At 45.5% G+C, this 12,830-nt stretch overlaps 1 protein-coding gene across 6 annotated transcripts in view; it reads left to right on the plus strand.

Moving 5' to 3' along the window:
* NAV2 (neuron navigator 2) overlaps nucleotides 1-12,830 on the plus strand; it is a 722,151-nt gene that overhangs the window by 492,113 nt on the left and 217,208 nt on the right. For 5 of the 6 annotated variants that reach the window (XM_049099111.1, XM_025459747.3, XM_025459751.3 and 2 more), the window contains exons 6-7: nucleotides 2,041-2,109; nucleotides 10,482-10,648. In XM_049099111.1, the coding sequence (XP_048955068.1) occupies nucleotides 2,041-2,109; nucleotides 10,482-10,648 (236 nt within the window). The remainder of the gene's footprint in view (nucleotides 1-2,040; nucleotides 2,110-10,481; nucleotides 10,649-12,830) is intronic. The other variant, XM_025459752.3, reaches the window with a different exon arrangement.

The following is a 12,830-nucleotide window of genomic DNA, read 5'->3' on the forward strand; positions in this document are numbered from 1 at the left end:
TTGAGATGAGGGCACCTGGGAGAGGAACACGGGTGCATGGAGTCTTCTGAAGAGGACGCAGAAAGCATTCCTCAAACTTCGCCACAGAACTTCCTTCGTAGAGCATCTCACTGCACATAGGATTGCAAGGAACATGTGTTGAGCAACCCTGGGCTTGTGTCACTAAGCTATGCTAGCCCGAGGCACCCATTTCCATGGAAGGCGTTTGTTTTCTTACAAGAACCAGATGTTCCAGTCAGGACACCCATCTCCCAGTAAGGAAAAACATCCTACTATTAATAAATGCTTTACCTAAAGAAGAGCCAAACTTACTTGAGCCAGGTTTTTATAACCATTTATTCCAGAGAGATTCCTGCCATCAAGGCCCCCTGACTCTGTGCTGCGGTGCCATGGAGTGGCCTTTGGAGTTGCTCTATGTCCTCTCTTGTCCTTTATCTGGCCCAGATTGGGTTACTTCTGCAGATGACTGGTTTCACACATTTTATACTGATTCTTTCTAATTCTATTTCCAGAAGGCAATCTTATTCTCAAAGTTTTAGGGATCTGCTATCCCATGCTTACACTCTGGCTGTAAATATAAGTCTAGTTAAAATGGCATCACTGGCTTAGTCCCATTGTATTTCTACCCCGCATTTTGGCTTTGATAACCAGAGTCCCAAGGGTCATGGCTTGGACCTTGATCATCAGTGTTGAGTGTTGACGCAAGCCAAGCCCTGGACGCTGGGTATCTTAGTCCTCTGTTACAACTTTGCCAGATACAGAAATGCCTGAACACTGTACCTGTTGGGGTAGGAAACACTAAAACCTGGCAGCTTTTCCATGAAATTTGTTAAGAAAGGAGTCATGGAAGCTGGCAAAGGAAATTTGCGCAGCCGGCATGAGTTAATCAGAGCGACTCCTCCATGATGGCCCAGTGGAGACTCACGTTTACCTCTTCACTTCAGCTCTTATTAATTTCTGTGAGGCTAAGAACTGGCTCCATATTTTGCCTCATGAAATCCCTCACCAGTGCAGAGTCCAGGAGAGGAGCACAGTCCCCAAGACTCCCTTTCTTCTCCATCTGTGTCTACCTTACATACTATCAATATTCGGCTGTTGAGGAAAAATTCAGACAATTGCTTCATTTTTTTCCTTCTGCGCTCTCTCCTGTCTCCTCCTTCACTTCCAGCATTGTCTTTCCCACCTCAGATCACTGCATAGGGTTCCAAACAACGCATGTTGAGAAACACACGTTGGCACAGGATCAACAGGGTGTAGGGTGTATGGATACAAGAAAGGTAAATAGTTCTACCTTTTTATAAGGCAGTAAACAAGTTTACCTTTCAATTAAGCCCAATCAAGATTCTTCACATGTACAAATTTTTCATCCAAAACCTAGAATTTAGGAAGTTCAGAAGACTTTAAGTGAAAACTTTTTTTTTTTTTTTTTTTAAGAAATGAATTTATTTGAGAGAGAGCAAGAAAGAGAGCAAGCTCAGGGGCTGGGGGGAAGGGATGGAAAGAGAGGGAGAGAGAGAGAATCTTAAGCAGACTCTGAGCGGAGCATGGACCCTGATGTGAGTCTTGATCCCACCATCCTGAGATCACAACTTGAGCCGAACCAAGAGTCAGATGCTTAACTGACTGCCACCCAGGTGCCCCTTAAATGAGCATCTCTATACCATTGAGAGCAAGTATTCCCAACACCAGCGAAACTTGCCAACCTCTATACCCTTGTTTTGGGTCAGCATTTTATGGCACCTTTCTCTGAAAAGCACCCTAGTAGAATAAGCAAATAGAAGTATCTAGATACTCTTAGGTGATTAAAAAAAAATAATGAAAGTTCTTAGATAATCTTGATAGCAATTTCTTTGTATTGGAATTTTGTCATGTCAGAAAAGTTAGACCTGGAAGGAAGACTGTGTATTGTAGGAAACGTGGGCAGAGGGCCAACCAGGCGCATCCCCCTTGTCATAGACGCCTGTTAGTCATGCGTGCATCTAACATATCTTCTCTCCCCTCACTCATCTCTTCCACTTTTTTTTCTTTCCCGTCATGCAGTGCATCATCCAAGGACTCATCTCAAAGCAAAATCATCCGCTTCACTCTGGGTCAGAAAAAGATCTCTAGGTTAGACTTTTCTCTGTGTCCTGCAAAGCATGGTTTCAACCCAACTCATTGATCCCTCTGTCCTGGCTAAGTTTCCTTTGGGTCCCTTTCCTCATTTCATGTTTGCAGTTTGAGAAAACCAAACATGCTTTGGCTAATGATCCAATGTTGGAGAGTTTTGAGAGTGTGGGGAGGAGGGGGAGGAGCTTCACTGAAAAGGAGTGTTTATGTGTGTGTCAGAGTGTACGTGACATGAGGGTGTACATACTGCTTCTGCATTTCACTGATTTGGGTTTTGGTTGCTCGGCCATCAGAATCCTGTTTTGATTTAGGGAGAGGTAAGTTTCTAGGTAGATTTTGTAGTGGTTTTATGATGAGTTTGGCTCCCTGCTCTGGCCTGGCCCTGATCCTCCCGCCTCACCTGCATCTCCTTGTGTGTGTGTGTGTGTGTGTGTGTGTGGTGCTTCTTATTGTTGCTGTTATTGCTAAAATTACTAATGTGGGATTAGTTTTCTTTTGAATGATAAAGACCTAAAGCATGAATCCAATTGGTCCAAGGAGACAAAGCAGCAAGGCAGCTATGTCTCATTTTCGTTTCTGGATGCTTTTTTGTACCTTGGAGAGATTGCCTCGGTTACCTAAAAATACAAATTAGCCTTGCTCACTAACTTGACATAGAGTTTGGCATCTACTGCCTCCTATGAGAACCCATTCCAGGGTATGGAAAATGCCAGTCATATCTTTGGGATCTACTGTTACTGTGAAAGTGGCAATAGCTAATATTCACTGAATGCTCATAATGTACCAATTGGAATGCATTATCCTAATTTAATCCTCCCGGCAGTCTTCATGCAGCAGGTGACCTCATTACCCCCATTTTACAGATGAGAGAACTAAAATCCAGGAAGTTAGGTAAGTTACCCAAAAAAGTGGGGGGAAAAAAAATCAGGATTTGAGCCCAGGTGATCTGACTCCAGGCCCCTCACCTTAACAGCTGTGTTACTCTCCTCTTCCTTCCCCTTGAAATCTCGTCCTTATGGGATTGTCGAGGCTGCTTTTAAAACTCTTAGATTTCAGCCCTTACTCTCAGTCTTTTGCCTCACCCTGCCCTGTGCACCATCCCAGCACCCCAGAACCTGATGCTGGGGTGGAATCTCTTCATTTTCATTGAATTCTAACGGGATACCCACACTACATTTGTATCTGTATCCGTGTGACGAAAATCCATACTGCATGTCTGCCTGTTGCCCTACGCTGTCAAGCTCTAGGTGCCTTTGCTAGCCAGTGTTCCCTTTTTCTTTTCTAAAAGGCTACACATAGACCCAACTCGGAGTCTACCTGGCTGATGGGGAGAAGGCACAGGGCAGTTGCTTCTCTGTAGAACAAGTCCATATGTTGCCCAGACTTGATTTTGGGGAACAGGAGGGCACCCACGTGTATCAGCGGTTCTCAGAATCCTGTGTCTTTGTCGGTTTGGGCTGCTAGAACAGATCACCATAAACGGGGTGATTTAAACCACAGAAATGTTTTCCTTATGGTTCTGGAAGCTGGGAAGTCTGAGATGCCAGCACAGTGGGGTTCTAAGGAGAGCCCTGTTCCTGGTTTCCAGATGGCCGTGTTCCTGCTATGTCCTCCCATGGCAAGCAGCGAGAGAGGAAGCAAGCCCTCTCCATTTTCTTCTTATGAGGCACTAATCCCATTATGAGATCTTTAACCTCATGACCTAAGTGCCTCCCATAAGCCCCATTTCCAGATACTGTCCCTAGGGATTAGGGTTATGACACCTGAATAGGGGCAGGGGCAGGTGGGACATAAATACACAATTCATAACACTATGCGAGAGAGCACCTGCTTCCCCTGAAAAATAACATGGGGTCCGACTTGGATACTCACTGCAGGGCACACGGGGTTCCCAGATCTTCCAATGTTGTGCAGATTTAGGTGTCAACCTAAATAAGGAGGTAAATGGAGGTGAGCTCAAATTGCCAGACTCAAATTGAGTTTATTTGGAAATAGCAGAGGAAGTGCAGTTTGAGAAATGCATGCCAGAGCAAGAAACAAGTGAGTCTTTTGAGGGCTTGGGGTGTGCTGTATTGATGCACCTGGAGTGCAAGAGGGGCAAGTGCCCCCAGAGTCCAAGCAGTAAGTTCTTCAGTTTGAGTCTGGAGAGGGATTCTTGGCAGATATTCACTGGTCAGGAGATAAGTTTCTTTTCTTTTTTTTTTTTTTTTGATAAGTTTCTATATTCTGTAAGTCAGACATTTATGGGAAATCAGACTCTCCGTTCTTAAGTGCTGTTCTTCTGAGGACACGGGCATGAGATCCTCCATTTCCTCCTCTCCAGGTCTGTTGTAGATTGAAATTCTTTCACAGATGAAAGGAAAGGAGGGGAGTAAGCTTGGAGGGAACCCGAAATCCAGCGTTTGTTCCCACGATGTGCTTGGTTCTAGAAGATAAAGCAAACAGGAGCTAGCTGGGAAAATATCTACTTGGAGGCCCATGCCCATCCCGAGCGCGGTTTGTTATCAGTCCCCGATGATGGAAGGAGGCTGTGGCTGGGAGGCAGTGGGAAGAAAGGAAGGGCTGGAGGGTGAGGCCATGTCTGCCCCTGGCCCCCAGGGTGTGCCGGGTACAGAATTCCGAGCTGATTGAAAGTCAAGGTCTGGCTTCCGTTCAGGGCCACATCTCTCACCTCGAGTTTCTTTTGGATACATTTTTGTCTCTGCTGAGGCCAGTGAAAAGGATGTTCTTTGTTTCATTATTTGCCTAATGCTCCTCCTTGTGGTCCCTAACCCCCCTGCATTTCCCACCCCCAGCCTTGAGCACAATTCTGATAAGCATTTTAGCTGATCCAGGCATCACCAGATGTAGCAGTAAAGTTAGCTGCCAAAGGAAATAGCCTTACCCCTGCTGACGGAGCCAGACACCCCTCCCAGAGCCCTGGAAATAGGTCTTTTACTCAACTGCAAACCTTGAACATCGGCCAGAGTCAAACACCTTGATAGGTACCAGGGATGTCGAACAGGGTGGGAAGCCTCACTCGTGAGTCTGGATGCAGAGAAGAGGCTTAGAGAGGGAAGCAGCACAGGGACGAAGGATTTCCATGAATTTCTGCCTCTGACTACAATGATCGTCCCTTGGCAACCCCGGTAGGCCCTGGGTATGTAGGCGTGCTCCATCTGCGGAGGCAAGGAAGCACGGCGGCTCTGAGTGCAGCTGGTCAAACCTAGTGAAAGCCCATGTTTACCACTTAACCATGTCACCTGGGCAGATTATTCTCTAGAAGCCTGTGTTTCCTCACTGGCAAAATGGGGTAGCACTGCCTCATTCCCAGTGTTATGTGGGTCAAATAAAGTCATTTCCAGTCCTTTAATATCTGGTCTATAACGAGTGCACCGTAACCAGCCTATACAGTGATGTTGGTGTTGGGGGTCGATCTGGGCCAGCTAGGGCCACCAGGCCACCACTCGCAAAGCCCGACGGAGTTGATCTACACGACCATCTTGTGGAGGGGAAGCGGTAGGGCTAATACTTCTATTCTCTTTGTCCAGCTGCTGGAAAGCAGAGGCCATGGAGGTGAGAGGTGTGAGAGACTTAGCATTTAATGATCTCTGGCTAAAAGCCTCTCCGATCACAACACCTGCCATCTGAGGTCCCAAGCATGTGCACACAGCTGTCATCCTTCCTGGAAGGGTCATCTTCTCCCCACCTTTGAAGTGGCTTTGCCGGGGGGGGGGGGGGGGGGGGAGGGTGGCAGGGAATACTGCTTTCTTCCCATCAGCACGCAGAGCGCTTGGAGCCGGGATGTGCTCACGGGTTATATGCCAGGAAGGAATGACAGTTTACCACCCTGCCTGCTTGGCTCTGCGCGTGGTGAAGACATTGACCAATGGCTCCAACAGCAGGAGAAGTTCTTGTCTACCTCTTTTTTTACACCACTTCCTTTAAACTTATTTAAAAAAACAAAAAAAGGCAACGTGTGTGTTTCAAAGAACCCATCTGTGCCCTCTGTCCTTTTGTAACTCTGTTTTGGAACCTGGCACGATCTCAAGAAGTAGAGTTGTTCTTGCAGAGGAGTCCTTGGAACTTTCTGGCACCATAAATGACCCAGTGTTGACTTGATGTGCGCCCCTCTCCCTGCTTTTCTTCAGTGAGGCAGGCACCTTGGGCAGCATCTGTCGTGGTACCCATGGCTGTTCCACGTGAGCAAGACCCCGTTCATTCTTCTGTGGAGAGGGATGCTGATGTTCAGGCAGTGACTGTTTCCAGACTGGGACTTGATAGAAGTTCTTGTGATGCACGACGATGTTAATAGTAATGAGAATGTGAGCTGGAGGCCGAGGGTCTGTGTTGCTGTGAACTAGAGGATACTCTGCTTTTCCACTCTAGCCCTGCTCTCAGCCTCCCTAAAGAATGCCTCATAGCTGGAGGGCAGGACAAAGTCCAGATTCATACTGTGGCATCCGAGGCCCTCTCTACTCTGGCCCTGCCTGATTCTCCAGCTCTATTTCCTCCCAGCCTGTCCCCCACTCCTCCGCACACACCAGCCCTTCCTCCCTTCCTCTGCAAAAGACCTCTCCCTCTCACCATGACTCCATACTCTCTTACCCTCCACTCACATTTCCGTTCCACGTGCTACATCTTGCTCTGGGATCGTCACATCTATTTGGAACCCTCCCTGACCATCCTGTCAACCTCTAAGGTTATCATTTTCCTTCTTTCAAGGACTTCTGGCCTTTGCATATTTTTTTTTTATCAATATGTGTATAATTTAAGTGTCATCTGAAATAAATCCGCCCCTAAAGATCTAGATGAGATTGAATTAGAGCCCTGTCTTAGTCTGTTAGGGCTGCCATAGTAAAATACCACAAACTCAATGGCTGGTAAACAGCAGACCTTTATTGCTCACATTTCTTGAAGCTAGAAGTCCAAGATCGGGATGCCAGCCTTGTTGGGTTCTCGTGAGCACTGCCTTCTAGGCTGCTGATGGCTTTCTCACTCTGTCCTCACATGGTGGCAGGGGCCAGCTAGCATTCTACATCGTCTTTTATTAGGACATTAATGTCATTCATGAGGGTTCTGTGTAATGGCCTAATCACCCCCCAAAGGCCCCACCTCCTAATGCCATCATACCGAGCAATTGGATTCCCACATATGAATTTGAGGTGGGGTCAGAAACATTCACACCATAGAAAACTCTTTAATTTGCAGAAAGTCCAGTGCCTTCCCCATGGTTGCTCATGTACCTTAGGTCCTCAGGGTCACCTTTGTCTTTGAAATACTACATTTGAAATCTTCTAATTCGCTTTGAATTAATTCAGGTGAACTGATTATCCCAAAGAATGTTTGGGTTCCCTCACGGGTAGATCCAAACAAGCCTTTTTCCTTACTTCCTACCCACCACATATTCATTCATGTCCTTTGTATGTGAGGTAGACTTTGCTGAAAATTTCAGAGGGATAGAGGAGGGCTGGCTTTGGAGCAAGCAACTATTCAAGCTCATTCACAACAAAACCCAAGTTTTAAGGCCTTGAGTTGTCCTAGACACCCTCTGAAACTTGAAGGCAATTATTTGGTCTCCACCTAGTCTTCCCATTTGGTCAAGTTGAAGGAGCAGTCCTGACTAGGGTGTTAACAGTGATGGGGGTAGAAGGTGACATGAATTGCCTTGAGCTTTGGGGTGGCTTTTGGTGCCTAAATATGTGCCAACCATTTTTTTTTCATGTCAGCTGCCCTCAAGGCCTTCAAGAATTCCTTCTCCATTTCTTCTAAATTTCTTAGAAAGACACAACCCTGTAGCCACTTGAAGGCTATGCCACTTCCTCTAGATCCTGACTTAGTGCAGAGAATCTGATGATGACCACCCATAGGAAACCAGAATTGTCTTAGTTGCTCCAAGAACAGGAATGTTTCACTGTGGGGATCGGAGCCTACAGATGGCTCCGAGGTACCCTCAGTATAAGGTCTCAGTCACAGATACTTGGATGAAGCTATTTCTCTTCTGGAATGTTTCTTAGGGAAATGAGGACCATCTGCCAAAGCCTGGCTTGCCTCTTTGAAAATGTAGATCTCAGACTCTTCTGTGTTGATTTTTGTCTGTTCTCTTCTGATAATTTCATCTAGATTCATTGATTTGCTTTATTATTTGATTCCTTTTTGTACCAAAGCATGTTTCCTTTATTATAATGCCAAATTCATTTATGAATTTATGCTCAGCAGAGAGGATAGGAAGGGGAATTAACATGCATTGAGTTCATACAATAGGCCAGACATTAAGCCCCATTCCAAACAAATAACTGTCCTATTGGAGAGTTTATTATTATTCCAAAGTTAACTGATCTGGAACATGAATCTTAGCTCATAATACTGGTCCAGTGTCATGTGTATGGAAAAGGCCATATTTTATCCATTATCCCACACTGCCTCACAGAGGACTAGATTTGCCTACCCAGTTCAAGATTGTACTCATCCCATCCCATGCTTTGATCATCTTTCTGTAAAGGCCCTGACTGCCCTGAAAAATCTGTGGTCCATCCCTGGGTCAGGGCAGTGGAGGCTCCTCAGCATCTCTGGAAGGAATGTATGTTTTTTCTTCTTGTTGCTTTTTGCTTCCCTCCTCCTTACAAAATTCCCTACCGAAGTAGAATGCTGTGGCCTTTTACCCTATACCACTTTACACCATTGCTGTGACATCATCTTGGAATAAGACTCCTGTAAACTATAGCTGGGTTAAAGGAGTCCGGCCCAAAGGACCCCATGTCTGCACCTGCAGAAGCTCTACCATTGGCTGTGCATACTCTGCTAAAACTGACTTTGGAGGACATACTAGATGCTGTTTGTTTGCAAAGCAGAACCAAGAGGTACCACATCCCATTGCTGGACCTGCATATTCAGTTGTGGTGACCGTGTCTGATACCCATATATAGACCCTGGCACTTCTGGTTTTATACCCTACTCTGTGTCTGTCCTTGTGGGGTGAATATTTTCTCCAAACAAGATGGGGTAAATTAACAAGGGACAAATCCTCCTAGTGCACTGGGAAGTGTACTACCCTCTGTCACCTTGGTGGGGGAGAACTCAACCCCTTCCTTCTCTCCTAGTTCCTACTCAGGGAATTGGGCCACCTTCTTCTTAGCTGTATAAATTTTACAGTCCTCTCACACCAGCTCATGTTCTGTTTACTCTACAACCATCTTTCTTGCTCAGCCAGCAAGAAAAAGTTTAAAGTGATTGCCTGCTTATATCTAAAATGCTTCCAGACTGCAGACTTCTTTGGTGCTTACAGATTTGTGTGGAAAGAGAAAGTTGAAAGCTTTATGAGTTGAAAGTTCAGGCTTATCACTAGATCTAATGCTAGTCAGCAGAGGTTCCAGTGGCTTTTAAACACAGTTAAGTGGGTTTTAGCTGAAAGTTATAACTATTTCATTATTTATTCATCTTTCAACTTTTAATGATTAGAAACAGCCTGCTTAGTAGTGTTTGAACCAAAATTCTGATCTGGGGAGTCTTAGCCTTAACTCTTTGGGGAGGAGGCCATAATATCTTTAGACATATTACAAAGATGTCTGCTAACTTTATTTCCCAAACCACCCCAAATGAGGTACTTTATTTAAAGAGAAAGTGTATGTTTGTCTTTAGGTTAATAGTTTCCTGATGGTTCTACAGAAAGAACATCTGATTTTATCCATCTACTGTGCAGAGAAACTGGGCTTCAGCCTCTAAGTAATGCCTATGGAGACAAGTTGTCAGGTGTTGAAGGAAAATGCATATCTGAACACGTGTTTTCATCCAGGCCATAAGTTTTTTCATTGTAGATGTATTGGGTTCTGAGTGCTAGCAGTTCTCTTTCTGACCATGATAATTACATAATTTTCTTGATTCTGCAATCCTGAATTATGACAAACACCATATTAATACCTGCCAGAAGAGTACACACATAATAAGGTAAAAAAAGTTTAGAATTTTTTTTAAGATTTATTTATTTATTCATGAGAGACACAGAGAGGCAGAGGCACAAGTGGAGGGAGAAGCAGACTTCAGGTAGGGAGCCCGACGTGGGACTCGATCCCGGGTCTCCAGGATCATGCCCTGGGCCGAAGGTGGCACTAAACCGCTGAGCCACCAGGCTGCACTCAGCAAACATATTGGTTTACTCTTCCTTCAGAATTTCTCTTTGCTCAAAGGCAAACTCAGATTTTGCTGTTGGACTTCGCAGGGGTCATTAGTAGCCTAGACGTTTGTAGTGTTCCACTAAATCTTTTGATTGGCAAACGTCCACAGACCCAATGTCTTGAATGGTTTCCTTTACCTCCTGCATGGTTGCAGTTCCTTCTTCTGAGACACTGCTATTCTCCTTAGACCGAATCCATTATTCTGTTGCTTTTGCATTTTAGGCTTCCAGGTCCTACTGCAAGGGTATCCGCTGCAGGCAGCGAAGCCAAAACACGTGGAGGGTCAGCCACTGCTAACAACCGACGCAGCCAGAGCTTTAACAACTATGACAAGTCCAAACCAGTCACCTCCCCACTTCCACCACCACCACCAAGCAGCCATGAGAAAGGTAAGTCGACTTCTTGAGGGTCCTTTTTGGTATCTTCTTTATAGCAGATCCAGTTCCTTTGGGTGAGTGTGGTCAGGGTTGGGAGCAGGGTGCTAATAGGATGGTGGGCATGGGCCACAGGACATACTTGGCTGGCAGGAACTTTGTTATCAGAGGCATTAATAAAGTGGGGGAAATATGTTAATGGTTGCTGGCAGGGATACCTGTGTTTGTTTCAGTGGGGGTCCAGAAGACGCCTGACTACAGAGAGAAGCAATATAACATTTACAATTTGAAAATAAACTTTCATAGAACATGTTCTGTATAGTAGATGGTTTTCAGAAATGCAAGCTTCTTGGAGTGTGCATTGTGTGAACTGATAAGGTTCTTACCCATCAGAAGGGCTATGAGGGGAGTTAAAAACAAGGGGTTTTTCACCCTTTGTAAAAGACATGAGGGTTGGCCAGATGAATATCTTGGATACATGTAAGGAATATGCAACATTAATCTTGGTGTTTTGATGATGTAACTTTCACCAAAAGAGGATATGATTTTTTGCTATACATAGCCCTGAGATTTTAGGATGGGGGAAATGGTAAATAACCTTATGGGGGTTATTGCACAGAAGGTAGTGAAACAAACCTTTGCTTGCTTCAGTCTGAGTCAGCTTAGAAGATTCTACAGTAAGAGGATGAGCCCTCCTTTATTCCTCCCAGACTCAGTGGTTTAGACTTCTTGGTGGGGAGTGGGAAGAACATGCTCAGATCTCTTGGAAGCATTTTCTGTTTGGTAGGATTTGCCCTAGATGTGTTCCTCAACTTCCCCCAGACCCAGGAGAGCTGCCCTCCCACTCCCTACAGTGGTCCAGGAGCCTGGACAGTCCTCCCACTGTGAACGAGATCAGAGCCTCCCCAGCCTACCCCTGCAGTCCAGGATGACCTGGTTCAGTGGAGCTGGGTTTCTTCCCTACTCCCACCTAGAATACTTGAAAAAACATGGAGGAAATTTTTATATGGCTGACGTATATATGGCAGAGGGTTTTGCCTACAGGGCATTAGAAACTCTGCAACTGGCATAGGATGTGTCCACCAGTCAGGATTCTTTGTGATCCAGCCCTTGGCTTGTGCCTTAAACTCCTTTTTCTTCATCTTCTTTTCTCCTCCCCCCTCCCCTCTCCTCCTTTTTTCTTTTCTTCAACCATACCCAAATGTGGTCTTTTCAAAAGTGTGTTCTTTTCCAAAGTGTATTCTTTTTAAAAGTGTTTTAACTGCAAAAATAACATATGCTTGTAAAATAGTATAAGTACATGTCAAATAAAAGTTCTCCTTTGCATGCTCCCCGAAGGATACTAATATAAACCATCCTATGTATATTCTTCTGGAACTAATTTCACAGTACTTTTACACACACTCACACATGCACAGTATATATAGAAAGGTGGTTTTTATATAAATAAAAGCTACATTTTATTGAGTACCTACTATGTGCCTCATTGAATCCCCCCACAAGCTATGTTGTTATCCCCATCTTACAAGGCATGAGATTAAGGCAAAGGGAGGTTAAACCCTTGCTGAGTCCACAGCAGAGATGGTGAGAGGTGGAGTTGGATCTAAACCCAGGTACCTTGGTTCCAGCATGGTTAATACTGTGCTTTTCCAGCAAGTGGAAAAAAAAATTCTCAGATCCTGGCCCATTGAAGTCTGGAGACGTGCAAGTCGAGCAAGAGGAGCTAAGAAGACCTGGGGGGGCAACCTGTGCATGGCCCTCTGCTGGGCCAGCCTGCCCTTGTCCCATGGTCATCTGGGGAGGAGCTGTCAACAAAAAGTCTGAAGGATGGATGTGAGACCTATATCCAAAAGATTGAGGAAGGAAAGAAAAGTTGCCCATGGGTAGAACAGATAGGGGAGGATGAAGCGTTGGCAGCTGGAACCTCGTCCCAGAGCCCACCCCAGATGCAGAGCCCCTCGGGCAGCCCCCTGGGTGCTAGGACAGTCACCAGTCTGCCCCTGTCCTGGGCAGGGGCTGCCATGTGTACACAGAGCAGCTCGAGAGCCACAGTCCTGTGAAAGGACGGTGGCTTGAGTTCTAACAGTCATCGCCCCAGGGAAGGACTGTGGGATCAGAAGAAAGAGAAGTCCTGCTTATTTACTGAGCAGATATTATTTGCCAGAGGCTTTGATTTACTCTGTGTTACTTGATCTTC

Source organism: Canis lupus, chromosome 21, assembly GCF_003254725.2.
Source record: "Canis lupus dingo isolate Sandy chromosome 21, ASM325472v2, whole genome shotgun sequence".
Classification (NCBI taxonomy): domain Eukaryota; kingdom Metazoa; phylum Chordata; class Mammalia; order Carnivora; family Canidae; genus Canis; species Canis lupus.